The 23,027-nt window shown below is 43.6% G+C and overlaps 1 protein-coding gene across 2 annotated transcripts in view; it reads right to left on the bottom strand.

The window, feature by feature from the left end:
* LOC118390684 (gamma-aminobutyric acid receptor subunit beta-2-like) overlaps positions 1 to 23,027 on the bottom strand; it is a 114,029-nt gene that overhangs the window by 16,620 nt on the left and 74,382 nt on the right. For both annotated transcript variants that reach the window (XR_008147315.1, XM_052529472.1), the window contains exon 6: positions 1,966 to 2,103. Coding sequence is in view for 1 of the 2 variants with exons in the window: in XM_052529472.1 (XP_052385432.1) it covers positions 1,966 to 2,103 (138 nt within the window). In the remaining variant the exon portion in view is untranslated. The remainder of the gene's footprint in view (positions 1 to 1,965; positions 2,104 to 23,027) is intronic.

Here is a 23,027-nt window from a genome sequence, read left to right as displayed (position 1 = left end):
ATACTGCATTCTATTCTATTCTACTGTATCTTAGTCTATGCCGCTCTGACATTGCTCGTCCATATATTTATATATTCTTAATTCCATTCCTTTACTTAGATTGGTATGAATTGTGTGTATTGTTGTGAAATTGTTAGATACTACTTGTTAGATATTACTGCACTGTTGGAGCTAGAAACACAAGCATTTTGTCATACCATAACACTTGCTAAACATGTGTATGTGACCAATAACATTTCATTTTAATTTATTTTTTGTTTGCCTCCAGAGGCTATCACTCCAGAATTTGATTGACAACATACAGTATGCCTGACAAAGGCTGCCTGAAGGGTCCCACTACCTGTTGTCATTTCCAAGATATCTGTCGGGGAAATACTCAACAGAAAGAATACTTGTTCTGGGTCTAACTCTGTGGCATCAGCATTCTCGTGCATTATCGGGGTTATGACTATCTCTAAATGTATGAAGAGAGGGCTCCTTTTCCTGCCTAGGAGAGCACTACATTTTTTCTTATCTAGGCTTTATTTGAAATAAACCCAGCAGACTGCTGTATGGCAGCATTGCTTGAACACGCTCATATATTGGGGCCTTTGGGATTGGGATGTATTTTGGTTAGGTTGTATTATTACTACAATGGCAGGCGAGGGGACCGTTAGAGCTGACATCAAGAAGGACCCACGGTATAAGGAGCTGAGGAAAAGCTAAACAGAAGGTGCAAGAGGAAGAGAATGTGAATGCATTACAGAGTGGGTATAAAACCGCTTCTGGCACACATCTCCAGTGAGTAGTTCACAGTTAGTTTTGACGTTGCCGTTAGTTAAAGACTTTCAGTGAGTTTAGTGTGCGGCGCACAGCAAATAGAGATGCAGGCAGGGTTTCCTCAAGGACTAATGAAACAGTGGGGGTGTTAAGGTTACAGTCTGGTTAATAAAGCAACTAGGGAATTTGTTGGTCTTCACCACAACACTGGAGGAGGGGGTGGGGGGGTATTTGATAAATGCCAACCATTTCTGCTGATGTGTGCTTCTCCATGTAACCTGAGGGTCAGCCCTTACTGGTCTCAGCAGGCTGCTGTAGAAAATGGTAATCCCCCATCCTCAATGCCTAAGCAGTGCAGTCACAGCCCATAAAGAAAGGGATGAGCTGTAACTACTACACATTCTTTATGCATCAGAAAACATTGGGTTTACCAGTTCATAGGGACACATGAGCATCATAAGGTACAGGACAAGCTGTAATTGTTTGACTCACTCTGTGTAATTGTACTGCTCCCATTCAATAAAGTTGTTTCCCGAACCTCTACATACACTGCCACTGTCCTATTGCCTGCTTGCATAACAAATTCATGAAAATAAAAATAATGTAGATTATGAATAAATAATTCAATAAAAACATTTTTTTTTTATAAGTCATGAGCATGCTCCATTTCTGAGAAGGGGGTGGCCTCCATTTTGCCTGTGGGGCCTGTGCCAGTTCGGCTAAAGCAGGAACATTCCACATTCATTCCAGAACCACCACAGGGTCACCCTTTGCCTCTCTCTCGCAACCCTACATTACTCTTCCACCTTAATAAGAACCTCGCTCTCCCCCTATGGGGGTAATGTCCTGGAAACGGCATGCATGTGCCAGATTGTCAGAGGAGCCCCAATGTCAGAGCATCTAACTGACCTATAAATGGATGCAATTTACCAGCCAGGCCCTTAGTCAGCCCCATGGTCCCTGCACTGCACAGCGAGGGCCTCGAGCTCAGCTTGGGCCATTACAGAAAACCAGCTAGACTGATGTAACACGGCATTTTCTGGAAAACGACAAGACATCCTACTCAGAAACTGGCCAAGGATAACCTTGTAACAGAAGCACTTTTTTTGTCTACTCTGCAACCTTTGTATCTGTACTTAGCTATAATGATGAGTAAATGGAAGAGAGAAGCTTAATATAGGGGCCAGTTGGTGCATAAGACATCACCTGTAGAAAAGACGACATTCTTAGAGATGAGTTTGTGGTCCACGATGGAGAACTGCGGTAGTTCTATTCTCTCCACCCCCGTCACAGCGTTATGACCTCCTCGCCAGTAGAACTCTATGTCATCAGTTGTGTACCCATCTAAGGACGAGAGAGGAGGCAGGGCATTTTATGGAGAACACAAGGGCACACAGCCAGTCAGAAATATAATGAACGTGTATGTGTCTCCAAGGATTATTAAATTCAACATATACAATTGTGGGCACACAAAGAATGTGTTGATTAAATCAGAAGCATTGTAAATACTGTAGCGTCAACCAAACATGTCTGCCACACGAGTGGCAGACAGAATAGAGAAGATTTAAACAAAACAACCACAATATGAAGTCAACTTTTGACCACAATGAGATTATTCTTTTTTTTTTAAAATACAAAAATAAAACAATGTTATTTTCTATGCCTCAGTGCTTACTCAATTAAAACGTGCACAGAAATTAGCAGCCAGGGGACTCTTTACCTTTATTAAACTTGGTAACTCAGTTAAGAACAAATTCTTATTTTCAATGACAGCCTAGGAACAGTAGGTTAACTGCCTGTTCAGGGGTAGTTAGCAGATGTGTACTATGTCAGCTCAGGGGTTTGAACTTGCAACCTTCCGGTTACTAGTCCAACACTCTAACCACTAGGCTACCCTACCACCTGGGTGAACTATTGAGTAACATCTTATAAAATTCCAACGATTTGTTTTTCTCCATCAGACCATGAAACTGGTCCTTGCATAATCCACTTCATAATCCAATGGTCAATTAGGCTGACTCCAGGGAACTGCGTGCATGCATTATAACAGAGACCAGAGACAGAGATGGAGGGTTCTGCAACACTCCAAATCGCAGGTTAATGAATGAGAAATGAATAAGGTGTTTTTCTCTTGTCTCTCTCCTAATCAAACAAAACACTTCCTCCTCATAATGACTGGTAATCAAAATGTGTGTGTGTGTGTGTGTTTATGAATTTGTGTGTGTGTATTTGTGTGACTGTGTGTCTGCATGCCTGCATGTGTGTATGTTTGTGTGCGTGCATGTGTGTGTATCTATTCACATGAATATGTATGTGTGAGAGCGTGGTGTGTGTGGTGTGCACGTGCGAGTGGACCTCAGGGCTGAGTGATATTTGACAGGACTATTCAGGAACTCTCATTGATTAGTCCCACGCAGGCCTTCCCTTTCTCTTCCTCTGTCCTCTCACCTCTCACCCTCACCCACTCTACAGAATGGACTCTTGGAAAGCCCTCTGTTAACATAGAGAGAGTATGGTAACATCAAAAGGTTGGGGAATGGATCAATATTTCCCTTTCTCAACCAGTTGAAAGTGTCCGTTGGTACTTAAAGAATATGATGTCAGATCAGCTGTTGTCTGGGGCATTATATCTGATGATAGGACGACATAAGTTGTATCTTGGAAAGTCTACACATTCTAGTTATCAGATTCACATTGAATTGTTATGCAATTTAAATGTTTAAATATGAAACTATTTGTGAAAATATTGTAATTTCAGCCTCCTAAATGAGATAATTGTTTCTTAGTAAAACGTAGGCCCACTCAGTGGCCATGCCCAAGTGAACAGACAGTGGTTGAGAACTATAAAACACGCCCTTCTCTCCCCCAGTACAAAATCCCTTTGACAGAAGTCAAACGTAGTTCCCGATGACGTGAAGACTGGTGTCCATACGTTTAAAAGGGCTCATGTCATCTACAACCAAACAAAATTAACATTTAGTTCCAGAAATGTTAGGACTGCTGTCCTAACGTTTAAAAGGGCGAATTTCAACGTGGAGGTGACGATCACCACACTGGAATGGTGAATTTCGACTAGAACATCCAGAATACAGCACAAGCTGATTATGTCAACTTGGTATGAACTTTGAACTATTATTCACTAAAGAAGTGATACATCCTAGACGTCGACAGCTGCAGCTGTAAACGTACGTGGCCTAGGAAAGGACAGACAATCTCAGAAGAGCGACAGGGTACTACAACGTATCCACTCTACAACATTAGGACCAGAAAGATTCTTCAAAGGACAATGGCAATCTCTGCTGGGTAAACCAGTCTTCCATCTTCGACCCATCTATCGAAGTTCAGCTCAGAGTAAATATATATATCTTGCATTTTCCTTTTCTGAATGGGCAGTTATTAGAATGCATAACATTCTGTATTTACAGTAGCATAGCTTCTCAAGGTCTGATAGACCCAATCCCCTTGTCCCTCAGTCTTCCCACTCTTTCATTCAAACCCAACCCCCTTCCTTTGTGTAACCAGCTGTCATATCTGGTTAGCCTACTAGGGGCTTTTCATGACATGATTAGTAATCGATGTGTGATCTATCCTGTGTACATATATGTTATCCTGCGTGATTATTTAGGTATTTAGTAAATAAATAATTAAGCCAATTTGTGTGTTGCTGATTCAATTTATTATCAAGGGTTCGTGTAGATAACCAAGTACTTACGACAATCGGAATGAGACTGATTGAGGTGATGATTAATAATGGACTACTATTGATATAAAAGATCTTCAGATCTTTAAGAGAGTGGATTCGGGAGATAACCTCTCTATTAATGGTTTAATTGTTACATGATTTAATTCAATCACAAAATCAACTAAACGTTAGGTAATGGATTTGATAGAATAGCATGTCAAATAATTGAATCATAGTCAGACACAACATCATGATGGTACAGTATGTGTTTCATTGAAGCTATTTCGAAGAGGCTGTTAAGAGCTATTTGTTTTTTGTGATAGATCGTTAAGTTAGGTAATACAGTATATACAAGTCAATACGCAGTTTGCAATTCTTAAATCAAAGTTAATTTGCAATAACCAATGTGTTATTATTATAGAGCCTACACAATAAACATCCTTCCAAACCCTGCTATAGAGATGGCGATATCAGGTCGCTGCTTGGTTGGTTGGGCTTCTCTGATCCACTTAACTCCATTGTGCCCGACTTTGCAAATTATATTTTGCCTCCATTTGCTGTCATAGCTTTTTCATCACTGTATTTGGCTTGATTGGATCCCCTTTCAGAATCAGTGATGCACAATAACTGGAAGGAAGGAGGGAGAGAGGAGAGAGAGTGAAGAGGACTGAGGAGAAAAAGCCCTGCCTTTCTACATAGGCTGGGTCTCCCTTGTCCCTGGTTGACTTTAATTTGAACTCTTATTAAGGCAGGGTGGGCAACTCCAGTCCTCGAGGGCCTGATAGGTGTCACACTTCTTCCCTATCCCTACCAAACACAGCTGATTAATCAAATTGCATTCTAAACTGAAGATCATGATTAGGTGATTATTGGAGTCAGGTGTGTTAGCTGGGGCAAAACTGTGACACCAATCAGGCCCTCGAGGACTGGAATTGCCCACCCCTGTCTTAAAGGATAGATGGCTATGCTAAGCTAACACAAAGTATCTTCCCATAGACTCACGGGTTTGGGAGCTTTGTCAGTAAAAATACATCAAATGTATCTTGATAACATTGTTAGAGGTAGCATAATAGGCCATCTGACTAGAGGCATTTTATAAAGCTATAAAATACATTCAGAATTGATTTGTTTTATTTTGGTGTTCTACACTGCCTTTTTTGTGTCCCACATATATATCTATATAAAAACAAAAACATGTTAACATCACAATACTGTTAATCAACCAGGTTGTCACTGAAATACTTATAATATAATAGTATCCTTAAGTTTTTAAAGTTTTTTATTAATGCTAATGCTCTCCTATGCTTGTTTTTCTTCAATATTTTGGGATACTGGTGCAATGTCGGATTTTATGAGGGTTGCCAGATTGGAGTTAAAATCCATATTTGTCTGTACGTTACGTTGTTATAAATGATTCGGAAGACAGGTGCAGGAATGCGTATATGCTTTTTATACAGCCCCAAATTATGGCGTGCTGTGTAAAGGCACAGGGATGAAGACCAAACAAACCCCATAACAAAAACACAGGGTTGAAACCCAAACAAAAGAGCGAGGAGTACCTCGAATAAATAACACAAGTGCACAATGATTAACACACGGGACGAGACCCGCAATCATCTGCGCAATCCACAAAGGCACGGGAGCCCAAAATATACAGCACAGGTACTCATACGCACCAACGGATATAGTAACATTCCTGCTTACAAGCAAAAATTAAAGCAGGAAGCACCAGTGACTCTATAACAAAGTGGTCAGATGAAGCAGATGCTAAACTACAGGACTGGAACATGTTCCGGGATTCTACCGATGGCATTGAGGAGTACACCACATCAGTCATTGGCTTTATCAATAAGTGCATCGAGGACGTCGTCCCCACAGTGACTGTACTAGAGGTCGACCGATTAATCAGAATGACAGATTAATTAGGGCCGATTTCAAGTTTTCATAACAATCGGAAATTGGTATTTTTGGGCGCCGATGTTGCCGATTTTTTTTTTATACCTTTATTTAAGTAGGCAAGTCAGTTAAGAACACATTCTTATTTTCAATGACGGCTTGTGCTTTTGTGAAAAAAGCACAATCGTTGGACGACTGTACCTAACCATAAACACCCATGCCTTTCTTAAAATCAATACACAGAAGTATATTTTTAAACCTGCATATTTAGCTAGAATAAATCCAGGTTAGCAGGCAATATTAACCAGGTGAAATTGTGTCATTTCTCTTGCGTTCATTGCACGCAGAGTCAGGGTATATGCAACAATTTCAGGCAGCCTGGCTCATTGCGAACTAATTTGCCAGAATTGTACGTAATTATGACATAACATTGAAGGTTGTGCAATGTAACAAGGATATTTAGACTTAGGGATGCCACCCGTTAGATGAAATACCGAATGGTTCCGTATTTCACTGAAATAATAAACTTTTTATTTTTGAAATTATAGTTTCTGGATTCGACCATATTAATGACCAAAGGCTCATATTTCTGTGTGTTATTATGTCTATAATTAAGTCTATGATTTGATAGAGCAGTCTGACTGAGCGATGGTAGGCAGCAGCAGGCTCATAAGCATTCATTCAAACAGCACTTTTGTGCGTTTTGCCAGTAGCTCTTCGCAAGCACAGCGCTGTTTATGACTTCAAGCCTATCAGCCTAATGGCTGGCGTAACCGATGTGAAATTGCTTGCTAGTTATCTGGGTGTGCGCTAATAGCGTTTCAAACGTCACTTGCTCTGAGACTTGGAGTAGTTATTCCCCTTGCTCTGCAAGGGCCGCGGCTATTGTGGAGTGATGGGTAATGCTGCTTCGAGTGTGGCTGTTGTTGATGTGTTCCTGGTTCGAGCCCAGGTAGGGGCGAGGAGAGGGACGGAAGCTATACTGTTACACTGGCAAAACTATAGTGCCTATAAGAACATCCAATAGTCAAAGGTATATAAAATACAAATGGTATAGAGAGAAATAGTCCTAGAAATACTATATTAACTACAACCTAAAATCTCTTACCTTGGAATATTGAAGTCTCATGTTAAAAGGAACCACCAACTTTCAAATGTTCTCATGTTCAGAGCCAGAAACTCAAACGTTAGCTTTTTTACATGGCACATATTGCACTTTCACTATTTAAAACTAATTGAACATGTTTCATTATTTATGAGGCTAAATGGATTTTTATTGATGTATTATATTAAGTTAAAATAAGTGTTTATTCAGTATTGTTGTTATTGTCATTATTACAAATAAATAAATACAAAAATAAATTGTCCGATTAATCGATATCGGCTTTTTTGGTCCTCCAAAAATCGGTATCGGTAACGGCGTTGAAAAATCATAATCGGTTGACCTCTAGACTGTACGTACATACTCCAACCAGAAGCCATGGATAACAGGCAACATTCGCACTGAGCTAAAGGGTAGAGCTGCCGCTTTCAAGGTGCGGGAAACTAACCCGGAAGCTTACAAGAAATCCTGCTATGCCCTGCGACGAACCATCAAACAGGCAAAGCTTCAATACAGGGCTAAGATTGAATCATACTACACAGGCTCCGAAGCTTGTCTTTTGTGGCAGGGCCTGCAAACTATTACAGACTACAAAGGGAAGCACAGCTGCGAGCTGCCCAGTGACACGAGCCTACCAGATGAGCTAAATAATTTCTGTGCTCGCTTCGAGGCAAGTAACACTGAGGAATGCATGAGAGCATCAGCTGTTCCGGACGACTGTGTGATCACGCTCTGCATAGCTGACGTGAGTAAAACCTTTAAACAGGTCAACATACACAAGGCTGTGGGGCCAGACGGATTACCAGGATGTGTGCTCCGGGCATGTGCTGACCAACTGGCAGGTGTCTTCACTGACATTTTCAACATGTCCTTGATTGAGTCTGTAATACCAACATGTTTCAAGCAGACCACCATAGTCCCTGTGCCATAAACACAAAGGCAACCTGCCTAAATGACTACAGACCCGTGGCACTCAGATCCGTAGCCATGAAGTGCTTTGAAAGGTCGGTATTGGCTCACATTAACACCATTATCCCAGAAACCCTAGACCCACTCCAATTTGCATACTGCCCAAACAGATCCACAGATGATGCAATCTCTATTGCACTCCACACTGCCCTTTCCAACCTGGACAAAAGGAACACTTATGTGAGAATGCTATTCATTGACTACAGCTCAGCGTTCAACACCATAGTACCCTCAAAGCTTATCACTAAGCTAAGGATCCTGGGACTAAACACCTTCTTCTGCAGCTGGATCCTGGACTTTCTGACAGGCCGCCCCAGATGGTGAGGGTAGGTAGCAACACATCTGCCACACTGATCCTCAACACTGGAGCTCCCCAGGGGTGCTTGCTCAGTCCCCTCCTGTACACCCAGTTCACCCACGACTGCATGGCCAGGCACGACTCCAACATCATCATTAAGTTTGCAGACAACATAACAGTAGGCCTGATCACCGACAACGACGAGACAGCCTATAGGGAGGAGGTCAGAGACCTGGCTGGGTGGTGCCAGAATAACAACCTATCCCTCAACGTAACCAAGACTAAGGAGATGATTGTGGACTACAGGAAAAGGAGGATCGAGCACGCCCCCATTCTCATCGACGGGGCTGTGGTGGAGCAGGTTGAGAGCTTCAAGTTCCTTGGTGTCCACATCAACAACAAACTAGAATGGTCCAAACACACCAAGACAGACGTGAAGAGGGCACAAAAAAAGCCTATTCCACCTCAGGAAACTAAAAAGATGAGTCATTGGTCCTGAGATCCTCCAAAGGTTCTAAAGCTGCAACATTGAGAGCATCCTGACTGGTTGCGTCACTGCCTGGTAAGCCAATTGCTTGGTCTCTGACTGCAAGGCACTAGAGGGTAGTGTGTACGGCCCAGTACATCACTGGGGCTAAGCTGCCTGCCATCCAGGACCTCTACAACAGGCGGTGTCAGAGAAAGGCCCTAACAATTGTCAAAGACCCCAGCCACCCCAGTCATAGACTGTTCTCTCTACTACCGCATGGCAAGCGGTACCGAAGTGCCAAGTCTAGGACAAAAAGGCTTCTAAACAGCTTCTACCCCCAAGCCATAAGACTCCTGAACAGGTAATCAAATGGCTACCCGGACTATTTGCATTGTGTGTCCCCCAACCCCTCTTTTTACTCTGCTGCTACTCTCTGTTTACCATACATGCATAGTCACTTTAACTATACATTAATGTACATACTACATCAATTGGGCCGACCAACCAGTGCTCCCGCACATTGGCTAACCGGGGTATCTGCATTGTGTCCCACCCACCACCTGCCAACCCCTCTTTTACACTACTTCTACTATCTGTTCATCATACAGTGGGGCAAAAAAAGTATTTAGTCAGCCACCAATTGTGCAAGTTCTCCCACTTAAAAAGATGACAGAGGCCTGTAATTTTCATCATAGGTACACTTCAACTATGACAGACAAAATGAGAAAAAAATCCAGAAAATCACATTGTAGGATTTTTAATGAATTTATTTGCAAATTATGGTGGAAAATGAACAAATACTTAATCTCAATACTTTGTTATATACCCTCTGTTGGCAATGACAGTAAGTCTTCACGAGTTTTTCACACACTGTTGCTGGTATTTTGGCCCATTCCTCCATCCATCTCCTCTAGAGCAGTGATGTTTTGGGGCTGTTGCTGGGCAACACGGACTTTCAACTCCCTCCAAAGATTTTCTATGGGGTTGAGATCTGGTGACTGGCTTGGCCACTCCAGGACCTTGAAATGCTTCTTACGAAGCCACTCCTTCATTGCCCGGGCGGTATGTTTGGGATCATTGTCATGCTGAAAGACCCAGCCACGTTTTATCTTCAATGCCCTTGCTGATAGAAGGAGGTTTTCACTCAAAATCTCACAATAGTTTGTGTCAAAATGGCTTAAGGACAACAAAGTCAAGGTATTAGAGTAGCCCTGACCCCAAGCCCTGACCTCAATCATATTGAATATACGTGGGCAGAAATGAAAAAGCATTTGTGAGCAAGGAGGCCTATTTTTTTATTTCACCTTTATTTAACCAGGTAGGCTAGTTGAGAACAAGTTCTCATTTGCAACTGCGACCTGGCCAAGATAAAGCATAGCAGTGTGAACAGACAACACAGAGTTACACATGGAGTAAACAATTAACAAGTCAATAACACAGTAGAAAAAATGGGGAGTCTATATACAATGTGTGCAAAGGGCATGAGGAGGTAGGCGAATAATTACAATTTTGCAGATTAACACTGGAGTGATAAATGATCATATGATCATGTACAGGTAGAGATATTGGTGTGCAAAAGAGCAGAAAAGTAAATAAATAAAAACTGTGGGGATGAGGTAGGAGAAAATGGGTGGGCTATTTACCAATAGACTATGTACAGCTGCAGCGATCGGTTAGCTGCTCAGATAGCTGATGTTTGAAGTTGGTGAGGGAGATAAAAGTCTCCAACTTCAGCGATTTTTGCAATTCGTTCCAGTCACAGGCAGCAGAGTACTGGAATGAAAGGCGGCCGAATGAGGTGTTGGCTTTAGGGATGATCAGTGAGATACACCTGCTGGAGCGCGTGCTACGGATGGGTGTTGCCATCGTGACCAGTGAATTGAGATAAGGCGGAGCTTTACCTAGCATGGCCTTGTAGATGACCTGGAGCCAGTGAGTCTGGCGACGAATATGTAGCGAGGGCCAGCCGACTAGAACATACAAGTCGCAGTGGTGGGAGGTATAAGGTGCTTTAGTGACAAAACGGATGGCACTGTGATAAACTGCATCCAGTTTGCTGAGTAGAGTGTTGGAAGCAATTTTGTAGATGACATCGCCGAAGTCGAGGATCGGTAGGATAGTCAGTTTTACTAGGGTAAGCTTGGCAGCGTGAGTGAAGGAGGCTTTGTTGCGGAATAGAAAGCCGACTCTTGATTTGATTTTCGATTGGAGATGTTTGATATGAGTCTGGAAGGGGAGTTTGCAGTCTAGCCAGACACCTAGGTACTTATAGATGTCCACATATTCAAGGTCGGAACCATCCAGGGTGGTGATGCTAGTCGGGCATGCGGGTGCAGGCAGCGATCGGTTGAAAAGCATGCATTTGGTTTTACTAGCGTTTAAGAGCAGTTGGAGGCCACGGAAGGAGTGTTATATGGCATTGAAGCTTGTTTGGATGTTAGATAGCACAGTGTCCAATGACGTGCCGAAAGTATATAGAATGGTGTCGTCTGCGTAGAGGTGGATCAGGGAATCGTCCGCAGCAAGAGCAACATCATTGATATATACAGAGAAAAGAGTCGGCCCGAGAATTGAACCCTGTGGCACCCCCATAGAGACTGCCAGAGGACCGGACAGCATGCCCTCCGATTTGACACACTGAACTCTGTCTGCAAAGTAATTGGTGAACCAGGCAAGGCAGTCATCCGAAAAACCGAGGCTACTGAGTCTGCCGATAAGAATATGGTGATTGACAGAGTCGAAAGCCTTGGCAAGGTCGATGAAGACGGCTGCACAGTACTGTCTTTTATCGATGGCGGTTATGATATCGTTTAGTACCTTGAGTGTGGCTGAGGTGCACCCGTGACCGGCTCGGAAACCAGATTGCACAGCGGAGAAGGTACGGTGGGATTCGAGATGGTCAGTAACCTGTTTGTTGACTTGGCTTTCAAGACCTTAGATAGGCAGGGCAGAATGGATATAGGTCTGTAACAGTTTGGGTCCAGGGTGTCTCCCCTTTGAAGAGGGGGATGACTGCGGCAGCTTTCAATCCTTGGGGATCTCAGACGATATGAAAGAGAGGTTGAACAGGCTGGTAATAGGGGTTGCGACAATGGCGGCGAATAGTTTCAGAAATAGAGGGTCCAGATTGTCAAGCCCAGCTGATTTATACGGGTCCAGGTTTTGCAGCTCTTTCAGAACATCTGCTATCTGGATTTGGGTAAAGGAGAACCTGGAGAGGCTTGGGCGAGGAGCTGCGGGGGGGGCGGAGCTGTTGGCCGAGGTAGGAGTAGCCAGGCGGAAGGCATGGCCAGCCGTTGAGAAATGCTTGTTGAAGTTTTCGATAATCATGGATTTATCGGTGGAGACCGTGTTACCTTGCCTCAGTGCAGTGGGCAGCTGGGAGGAGGTGCTCTTGTTCTCCATGGACTTCACAGTGTCTCAGAACCTTTTGGAGTTGGAGCTACAGGATGCAAACTTCTGCCTGAAGAAGCTGGCCTTAGCTTTCCTGACTGACTGCGTGTATTGGTTCCTGACTTCCCTGAACAGTTGCATATCGCGGGGACTCTTCGATGCTATTGCAGTCTGCCACAGGATGTTTTTGTGCTGGTCGAGGGCAGTCAGGTCTGGAGTGAACCAAGGGCTGTATCTGTTCTTAGTTCTGCATTTTTTGAACGGAGCATGCTTATCTAAAATGTGAGGAAGTTACTTTTAAAGAATGACCAGGCATCCTCAATGTCCTTCCAGGATACCCGGGCCAGGTCGATTAGAAAGGCCTGCTCACAGAAGTGTTTTAGGGAGCGTTTGACAGTGATGAGGGGTGGTCATTTGACTGCGGCTCCGTAGCGGATACAGGCAATGAGGCAGTGATCGCTGAGATCCTGGTTGAAGACAGCGGAGGTGTATTTGGAGGGCCAGTTGGTCAGGATGACGTCTATGAGGGTGCCCTTGCTTACAGAGTTAGGGTTGTACCTGGTGGGTTCCCTGATGATTTGTGTGAGATTGAGGGCATCTAGCTTAGATTGTAGGACTGCCGGGGTGTTAAGACTATTCCAGTTTAGGTCACCTAACAGAACAAACTCTGGAGCTAGATGGGGGGCAATCAATTCACAAATGGTGTCCAGGGCACAGCTGGGAGCTGAGGGGGGTCGGTAGCAGGCGAGTGAGAGACTTATTTCTGGAGAGAGTAATTTTCAAAATTAGTAGTTCAAACTGTTTGGGTATGGACCTGGAAAGTATGACATTACTTTGCAGGCCATCTCTGCAGTAGACTGCAACTCCTCCCCCTTTGGCAGTTCTATCTTGACGGAAGATGTTATAGTTGGGTATGGAAATCTCTGAATTTTTGGTGGCCTTCCTGAGCCAGGATTCAGACACGGCAAGGACATCAGGGTTAGCAGAGTGTGCTAAAGCAGTGAGTAAAACAAACTTAGGGAGGAGGCTTCTGATGTTGACATTCATGAAACCAAGGCTTTTTCGATCACAGAAGTCAACAAATGAGGGTGCCTGGGGACATGCAGGGCCTGGGTTTACCTCCACATCACCCGCGGAACAGAGAAGGAGTAGTATGAGGGTGCGGCTAAAGGCTATCAAAACTGGTCGCATAGAGCGTTGGGGACAGAGAATAAGAGGAGCAGGTTTCTGGGCATGGTAGAATATATTCAGGGAATAATGTGCAGACAGGGGTATGGTGGGGTGCGGGTACAGCGGAGATAAGCCCAGGCACTGGGTGATAATGAGAGAGGTTGTATCTCTGGACATGCTGGTTGTAATGGGTGAGGTCACTGCATGTGTGGGAGGTGGGACAAAGGAGGTATCAGGGGTATAAGGAGTGGGACTAGGGGCTCCATTGTGAACTAAAACATTGATAACTAACCTGAGCAACAGTATACAAGGCATATTGACATTTGAGAGAGACATACAGCGACGCATACAGTAATCACAGGTGTTGAATTGGGAAAGCTAGCTAAAACAGTAGGTGAGACAACAGCTAATCAGCTAGCACAACAACAGCAGGTAAAATGGCGTTGACTAGGCAACGGGGCCGACAGATAAAACAAACAAGCAGAATGGAGTACCATGATTAATGGACAGTCCAGCGTGCATCAGCCTATGAACCTGACTCAGTTACACCAGCTCTGTCAGGAGGAATGGGCCATCATTCACCCAACTTATTGTGGGAAGCTTGTCGAAGGCTATCTGAAACGTTTGACCCAAGTTAAACAAATTAAAGGCAATGCCACCAAATACTAATTGAGTGTATGTAAACCTCTGGCCCACTGGGAATGTGGTGACAGAAATAAAAGCTTACATAAATCTGCAACGGTTTTCTAGGTGTGGTGAAGGAGAGTCGGACCAAACTGCAGCGTGTAGATTGCGATCCATGTTTAATGAACAAAAACGTAACACGAATCTAAAACACAAACACTACAAAACAAAGAACGTAACGAAAACCGAAACAGCCTATAGTAGTGAAAACTAACACAGACAGGAACAAGGACACTAAGGACAATCAACCACGACAAACTCAAAGAATATGGCTGCCTAAATATGGTTCCCAATCAGAGACAACGATAAACACCTGCCTCTGATTGAGAACCACTCCAGACAGCCATAGACCTTGCTAGATCACCCCACTAGCTACAATCCCAATACATACACACCAAAACCCCAAGACAAAACACACCACAATACAAAAACCCCATGCCACACCCTGGCCTGACCCAATACATGAAAATAAACACAAAATACTTCGAACAGGGCTTGACAGAACTCCTAAGGTGCGGACTCCCGAACGCACCTCAAAATAATAGGGAGGGTCCTTGTGGGCGTCTGTCCATGGTGGCGGCTCCGGCGCGGGACGTGGACCCCACTCAGTTAATGTCTTAATCCCCTCTCCTTGCGTCCCTGGATAGTCCACCCTCGCCGCCGACCATGGCCTAGTAGTCCTCACCCAGAACCCCACTGGACTGAGGAGCAGATCGGGACTGAAGGACAGCTCGGGACTGAGGCAGCTCGGGACTGAGAGAAAGCTCGGGACTGAGAGAAAGCTCGGGACTGAGAGGAAGCTCGGGACTGAGAGGAAGCTCGGGAGTGAGAGGAAGCTCAGGAGTGAGAGGAAGCTCAGGAGTGAGAGGAAGCTCAGGAGTGAGAGGAAGCTCAGGAGTGAGAGGGAGCTCAGGCAGGTAGAAAGATCCACCAGATCCTGGCTGGCTGGTGGTCTCAGCAGATCCTGGCCGACTGGCAGATCCTGGCCGACTGGCAGTTCTGGAAGAGTCTGATTGACTGGCAGATCTGGAAGATTCTGGTTGACTGGCAGATCTGGAAGATTCTGGCTGACTGGCGGATCCTGGCTGACTGGTAGATCCTGGCTGACTGGCGGATCCTGGCTGACTGGCAGTTCTGGCGGATCCTGGCTGACTGGCGGATCCTGGCTGACTGGCGGATCCTGGCTGACTGGCGGATCCTGGCTGACTGGCAGATCCTGGCCACTGGCTTCCTGGCCGACTGGCAGTTCTGGCGGCGCTGGGCAGACTGGCGGCACTGACCCAGCTGGGCAGACTGGCGGTGCTGGGCAGACTGGCGGCACTGGCGGCGCTGGGCAGACTGGGGGCACTGGCGGCGCTGGGCAGACTGGCGGCGCTTGGCAGACTGGGGGCACTGGCGGCACTGGGCAGACGGGGGGCACTGGCGGCGCTGGGCAGACTGGGGGCACTGGCGGCACTGGGCAGACTGGGGGCACTGGCGGCGCTGGGCAGACTGGCGGCGCTGGGCAGACTGGCGGCGCGGGCGGCGCTGGGCAGACTGGCGGCACTGGTGGCGCTGGCAGACTGGCGGCGCTGGGCATACTGGCGGCACTGGTGGTGCTGGGCAGACTGGCGGCGCTGGGCATACTGGCGGTGCTGGGCAGACTGGCGGCGCTGGGCAGACTGGCGGCACTGGTGGCGCTGGGCAGACTGAAAGATCTGGCTGCTCCATGCTGACTGTCGGCTCTGGCTGCTCCACGCTGACTGGCGGCTCTGGCTGCTCCACGCTGACTGGCGGCTCTGGCTGCTCCATGTGGGCTGACAGCTCTGGCGCCTCCTTACAGACTGACAGCTCCTTGCAGACTGACAGCTCCTTGCAGACTGACAGCTCTGGCTGCTCCACGCTGACTGGCGGCTCTGGCTGCTCCATGTGGGCTGACAGCTCTGGCGGCTCCTTACAGACTGACAGCTCCTTGCAGACTGGCAGCTCCTTGCAGACTGGCAGCTCCTTGTAGACTGAGACTGGCATGCAGCTCCTTGCAGACTGACAGCTCTGGCTGCTTCATGCAGACTGACATCTCTGGCTGCTCCATGTGGGCTGACAGCTCTGGCAGCTTCTTACAGACTGGCAGCTCCTTGCAGACTGACAGCTCCTTGCAGACTGACAGCTCCTTGCAGACTGACAGCTCCTTGCAGACTGACTCCTTCCGAGTCGCTGTGCTGCCTCCTTACACCGGCGCCTCTCCGCTCTCGCCGCCTCCAGTTCAGGGTCAGGGTCCTTTACTGTCCAGTTCTTCCTCCTCTTTGGGCTGCTCCTGTTGCCTCTTCTCCTGCTGCACCTTTGGGCGGCTACACTCCCCTGGTTTAGCCCAGGGTCCTCTACCGTCGAGGATTTCCTCCCATGTCCAGAAATCCTTATTGCGCATCTCCTCTTTGGGCTGCTCCTGCCTGTTGACACGCTGCTTGGTCCGTTTAGGGTGGGTGATTCTGTAACGGTTTTCTAGGTGTGGTGAAGGAGAGTCGGACCAAACTGCAGCGTGTCGATTGCGATCCATGTTTAATGAACAAAAACGTAACACGAATCTAAAACACAAACACTACAAAACAAAGAACGTAACGAAAACCGAAACAGCCTATACTAGTGAAAACTAACACAGACAGGAACAATGACACTAAGGACAATCACCCACAACAAACTCAAAGAATATGGCTGCCTAAATATGGTTCCCAATCAGAGACAACGATAAACACCTGCCTCTGATTGAGAACCACTCCAGACAGCCATAGACCTTGCTAGATCACCCCACTAGCTACAATCCCAATACATACACACCAAAACCCCAAGACAAAACACACCACAATACAAAAACCCCATGCCACACACAATATTCGACCAGGGCGTGACAAAATCACTCTCTACTATTATTCTGACATTTCACATTCTTAAATGAAAGTGATGATCCTAAATGACCTAAAACAAGAATTTTTTTACTCTGATTAATTGTCAGAAATTGTGAAAAACTTTGTTTAAATTTATTTGGCTAAGGTAACTTCTGACTTCAACTGTATACAAATACAAATAGTGGGAATTGGGGCTAGGTTTGCGCAAGTTCCAGAGGGATCCGTGACACTGTATTATTTGTGTGTGTGTGGTATCAATGAAGGTATTTGATTGGGGAATGGGACACCTTTTCATGATGGGAAATTAATTAATCAATACATGTAGGGAAACAGAAGACCTGTAGAAAAAAATCTGTTTGGTTTAAATTCCCCTGGTGCAACTGCATGGTATTTGCCACTATAACGAGTCTGGACTCTGACCAATTAATCCATATCAATGCCGTTAAACAGGATTCATGTAAAATAATGAATTACGTTGGCCTACACTTATGGCACTACCAAGGCCGTTTCATGATGATTATTACGGTTGTGTCAATCATGCTATATACTTAGGCTGTTGTAACAAGGCATATGCCAGCATTGTATACCTACTGTCTCTGCCCAGAGGCCTACTGGGCTTTCATGACAACAGCTATTACAGCTCACTTTGCCACGTATGAGCCCTGGTTAGAGTCCCTGTTGCAGCTTTCACTTTCTTCTGCTACATTGGTGGCAGCATTGGGACCACCTCCAGCTCACGTCTAGTTATGATATCTAGTGGTTGAAAGCATTCTGTTTTTCAACATTGTGTTGGGTGTAGTTACATTGATATATCTAGTGAACAATTGATAAGCAACAATGGGTGTGACAGATAGAAGTAGTCACTACAGGTGTGATCAAGCCTTACATCAAAGTTGCCTGAAGCTGAATGGAAAGTACTATGCTCTGACCAGTTATTCAGAAGAAAAGCCTCTGTGACTGTCTAATTTGCATAAGTCAACTTACCAGTGTGGACCCTCAACAAACACATTCTACAGATTTAGAAACGACCTGTTTAAAGTGTTATTACAACCATGGTGTTATGTTGTTGCGGAAGCTTATACATCTAATGACCTGACAATGATCCACATCATATGGGTAGACAAATAATGGAAGTGTGTTACGCAGCAAAACACAACTAGCCTTTTTTTAGGATGCAAACCAGTAATATGAATCACTGTTGTTCCATCATGTTCTGATCTAATGAGATGGATGTAGGATTTTCTATGGCCTAGAATTGAGGCATTTCACAGTCATGAAGGACGAAGCTAGACCCCTCTTGTTTCTCATTGGCGAAGGCTGAACTCAAGTTAGGGGTTGTATGTCAGATTCTCTTAAACCACTTTGCCCAACATGTTATACCCCAGAGATTGTAAATAAACCCTTTTTAAGGTGGTATAACTTGTATCATTATTATAGGGCTGTGAAACCCATAGCCGAATGGCTTCAGACTGAGCATGTCGCATTGGAAATTTCTCCTGACATTGAAAACAGCTTAGGTTTAGGGTATTTCATTAATTTCACAATCTCCCATGCCACTATTACCAATATCTTATACCCCATTGGTTGTAAATAAACCATTTTTAAGGTGATATAACTTGTATTGTTTTTACAGGGCTGTAAAACACATGGTTTCAGACTGAACATGTCTCACCATTTATTTACAGAGAGCAATTTCCATTTTATAACAGGTAGTGTCCATTTATTTACGGAGAGCAATTTCCATTTTATAACAGGTAGTGTCCATTTATTTACAGAGAGCAATTTCTATTTTATAACAGGTAGTGTCCATTTATTTACGGAGAGCAATTTCCATTTTATAACAGGTAGTGTCCATTTATTTACGGAGAGCAATTTCCATTTTATAACAGGTAGTGTCCATTTATTTACGGAGAGCAATTTCCATTTTATAACAGGTAGTGTCCATTTATTTACGGAGAGCAATTTCCATTTTATAACAGGTAGTGTCCATTTATTTACAATAGTGGGTTGATTAATTATTTATTTCTTCAGTGGAAATACAGAATATGTATAAAAATGCCAAATAAATATAAATATAAGCTGAATCAAGCAGAGATTTACAACTATTTAACCATGTTCATCATTACTGAAACATGCAAACTACAAACATTTAACCAGTTAAAGATAATGAATACATAACACATATTTTATCAAAAATAATTCATACAAAAGAGTTGGCTATAATATGAGAACAAACAAAGTGAGTGTGTGTATATGTGTGTAAGTGTTTGTGTATTATGGTGTGTATTATAATCTTCCATCATAAAAATGCATCCCCATCCCCATTGTAATGTGGGCTCCATGAAATATGAAATGCATTATGAAGAAAATGTTGTAATGTAGGCTCCATGAAATATGAAATACGTTATGAAGAAAATGTTGTAATGTGGGCTCCATGAAATATGAAATACGTTATGAAGAAAATGTTGTAATGTGGGCTCCATGAAATATGAAATACGTTATGAAGAAAATGTTGTAATGTAGGCTCCATGAAATATGAAATGCATTATGAAGAAAATGTTGTAATGTAGGCTCCATGAAATATGAAATACGTTATGAAGAAAATGTTGTAATGTGGGCTCCATGAAATATGAAATGCGTTATGAAGAAAATGTTGTAATGTGGGCTCCATGAAATATGAAATGCGTTATGAAGAAAATGTTGTAATGTAGGCTCCATGAAATATGAAATACGTTATGAAGAAAATGTTGTAATGTGGGCTCCATGAAATATGAAATACGTTATGAAGAAAATGTTGTAATGTAGGCTCCATGAAATATGAAATGCGTTATGAAGAAAATGTTGTAATGTGGGCTCCATGAAATATGAAATACGTTATGAAGAAAATCATGTAGGCCTATTGTTGCCTACATGAAAAATGGGCCTTTCTGACTACAAGTGCACCAGTATCCCAAAGTAGTAAGTGAAAACAAGCATAGAAAACAGTATTGGCATTAATAAAATACAAAAAAATGTAAGGCTACTATTATATTATAATTATATTCGGTGACAACCTGGTGGATTAACATTATTAGGTTGTTAAAACGTTTGTTTTTTATATGAATAAATGTGGGACACAAAAAAGGCAGTGTAGAACACCATTGCCCATCATGCATTGTTCTAATAACTATTTTTTTTAAATCCCGAAGATTGTCTCCCCAAAAAGTATGTTCCTATGAATTAAGTCACACCAAAAATGTTGTCATTTCCTACTAATTAAGCCACACCAAAAATGAGCAGAAACACACTAAATCTGCTGAAATACTTTTTGTACATATTTGCATGAATTGAGTGTTAGATTGTGTAGAATTTGAGCGAATTGACAAGTGAATCCTGGAGGTTTGCTCTTAGGGCCAAATACTAACTTGAGAGGTGTGCTTCACTTGGAAACTGTGTAAATAATATATTCCTATCGAGTTACACAGATGGATTTCCAGTTAGGATTCATGGGAAACCTGTGGCCTCCAACAAATTAAAACTTGCTTTATGCTAGGAGTTACACACATCCCTTGGTTTATACATGAATACACCATCATCACACTTAAATGAAAAGTAAACCAAAAGCAAAGGCCAAGCCTAATTGAAGTCTGTAAAATATACATTGAGTCAGAGAGAGTTTCAGAAATGCCATCAAAGGGCTCCACCGGGTGATTTAAGAGCCACGTTTCAGACTTAATGCATGGGAAGGTCTGCTGCTCTTTTCAAATTTAACTGGAGAGAGTACAGGAAAATCAGAGTCAGAGTCTCAAACAACTGACACTTTTTCCCCTGCATGTGCTTGAGAGGTTCCTCTAAAATATAACTCAAATTAATATTTCATACCCAAGGTTCAAAGTTACTTTAATCGTATTCCTGGTGTCCAATTAAAAGTGTCTCTAAAGTCCGACAGCGCGCAGCGAGCTGTCTTCAGTTCAGCTGGTTGGCAAACCTGCAGGAGCTGTGATGGGAAGATCTAAGGCGCAGAAAAAACTCCAGTGTACAAACTGCTCAGACCCCAGAGGACATTTGTGGTTTCTAAAATAGGATCTGATAGCAGTGACGCTCCCTACGTTGTGCACTGCTGGTGCAGAAAATGGAACTATTACTTGGTGGAATTTTGAGCTTAGATGAGAGTTTCATTGTGACAACAGCGTAAAAAAAAAGGCCTGTTTATTTATTTGCTGAGTGTATTACAGAAGGTGTGAGTTAAGTATATTCTATACATCTGGCAGCACGATTTATACAGTGGACTAGTCCATACAGTATGCTTTACTAATGTAGTACTGGGTGTGTGTGAAATTCATGAGCATGTACTATACTACGTAACTACTATAACATTTTGAGTTTGACATGGTTGAATAATGCAGTCCAAGGTTTTCACTTCCTAGATACAGGTTATGTGGCCTATTGTACTACAGCCCAGATTTGCAAACATTATAGAGAAGCTGGGAAGAAATAACACAACAAATGTAGCTTGACAGGAGGTGTTTTTTAAGGTCATAAACTAACCCTCATGCAATATTACTGAAAGTCACCCAGCACTGTGCAGTGACATGGGTCAGTTGTTCTTTAATATAAAGTAGCCACACACGGCCTCTCTGCTAGACATAATGTGTTGTTGTGTTGACGTAAAAACAACAGTTAGACAACAAAAGTCACTTAACACATGATTCCATGAAAAAGGCATTTCCCTTAAATGACACATTAGTGTCCCTGCCCAGCAATGAGCCACATAGAGGAGAGGCAGACTATTCAAAATAACTGCTTCCACTGTCCACCTTGAGGGCACAAGTCTCATCTCATCACACTCCTATTCCCAGGAGGGAACAAGTCCGCTCAATGATGTATTTCATTACAACCATATTAGTATGAAGACAGAAGGGCTTATAACTGGAACAATTTATAGAAGGGGAGACTAAATAACTGCATCACACTAATTGTATCGTGCATATTAAGTGCTCACACTAATGATTAAAGTAATTTACACAGAAGTGTTGAATAGTTATTTTTGCTTGTAGGCTTATACTCTATCTATGGGACTCCTTTTATCCTGTCAAACTTTCTGAGGCTTTATCCTCTCTTCCCTCCTTCCTTCTGAACCTGACAAGGCTTTCATCTGACACGTTGTGATATTGTCAGAAGGCGTCTGAACTAGCAACACATCAGCTCTGACAGGGATAAAGAAAAATACACATCTACATGGAGCTGAAAGACTATATTCCAAACACATGCATGCCTAAAACAGACAGATACGACAATAATGTTATTATCCCCACGGGGACATGTTGTTTGCAGCTCTGTGTACAATAAATACAACCAGTGTGATTCTTACAGTAGGTGATTCAATGGTACACTACTAAACACATTGTACACATCAGAACATTGTCAACTACATTGTCAAGTGTAGGCCAGCCCACTGGACCTGCTAGTGATTGTCATTCATCAGCCTTATTGGCACTAGGATAAAGGACTGTTTCACCTAATATAAAAATGAAAAATAAACACTTAACCAGCCCCCCCTCCCTCTAGTTCTGACTCTACTGATAACTACGTTATTGGGAAAAATGTACTTTCTATGCCTGTGATATGTGGTTGTCCCACCGAGCTTTCTTAAGATAAACACACTAACTGGAAGTTGCTCTGGATGACAGTGTCTGCTAAATGACTAAAATGGAAACGTTTGACTATATTTATTTTATTCCTTGGTG

This window comes from Oncorhynchus keta, chromosome 11 (genome assembly GCF_023373465.1).
Source record: "Oncorhynchus keta strain PuntledgeMale-10-30-2019 chromosome 11, Oket_V2, whole genome shotgun sequence".
Lineage (NCBI taxonomy): Eukaryota > Metazoa > Chordata > Actinopteri > Salmoniformes > Salmonidae > Oncorhynchus > Oncorhynchus keta.
This window is presented reverse-complemented; position numbering and strand designations above follow the sequence as displayed.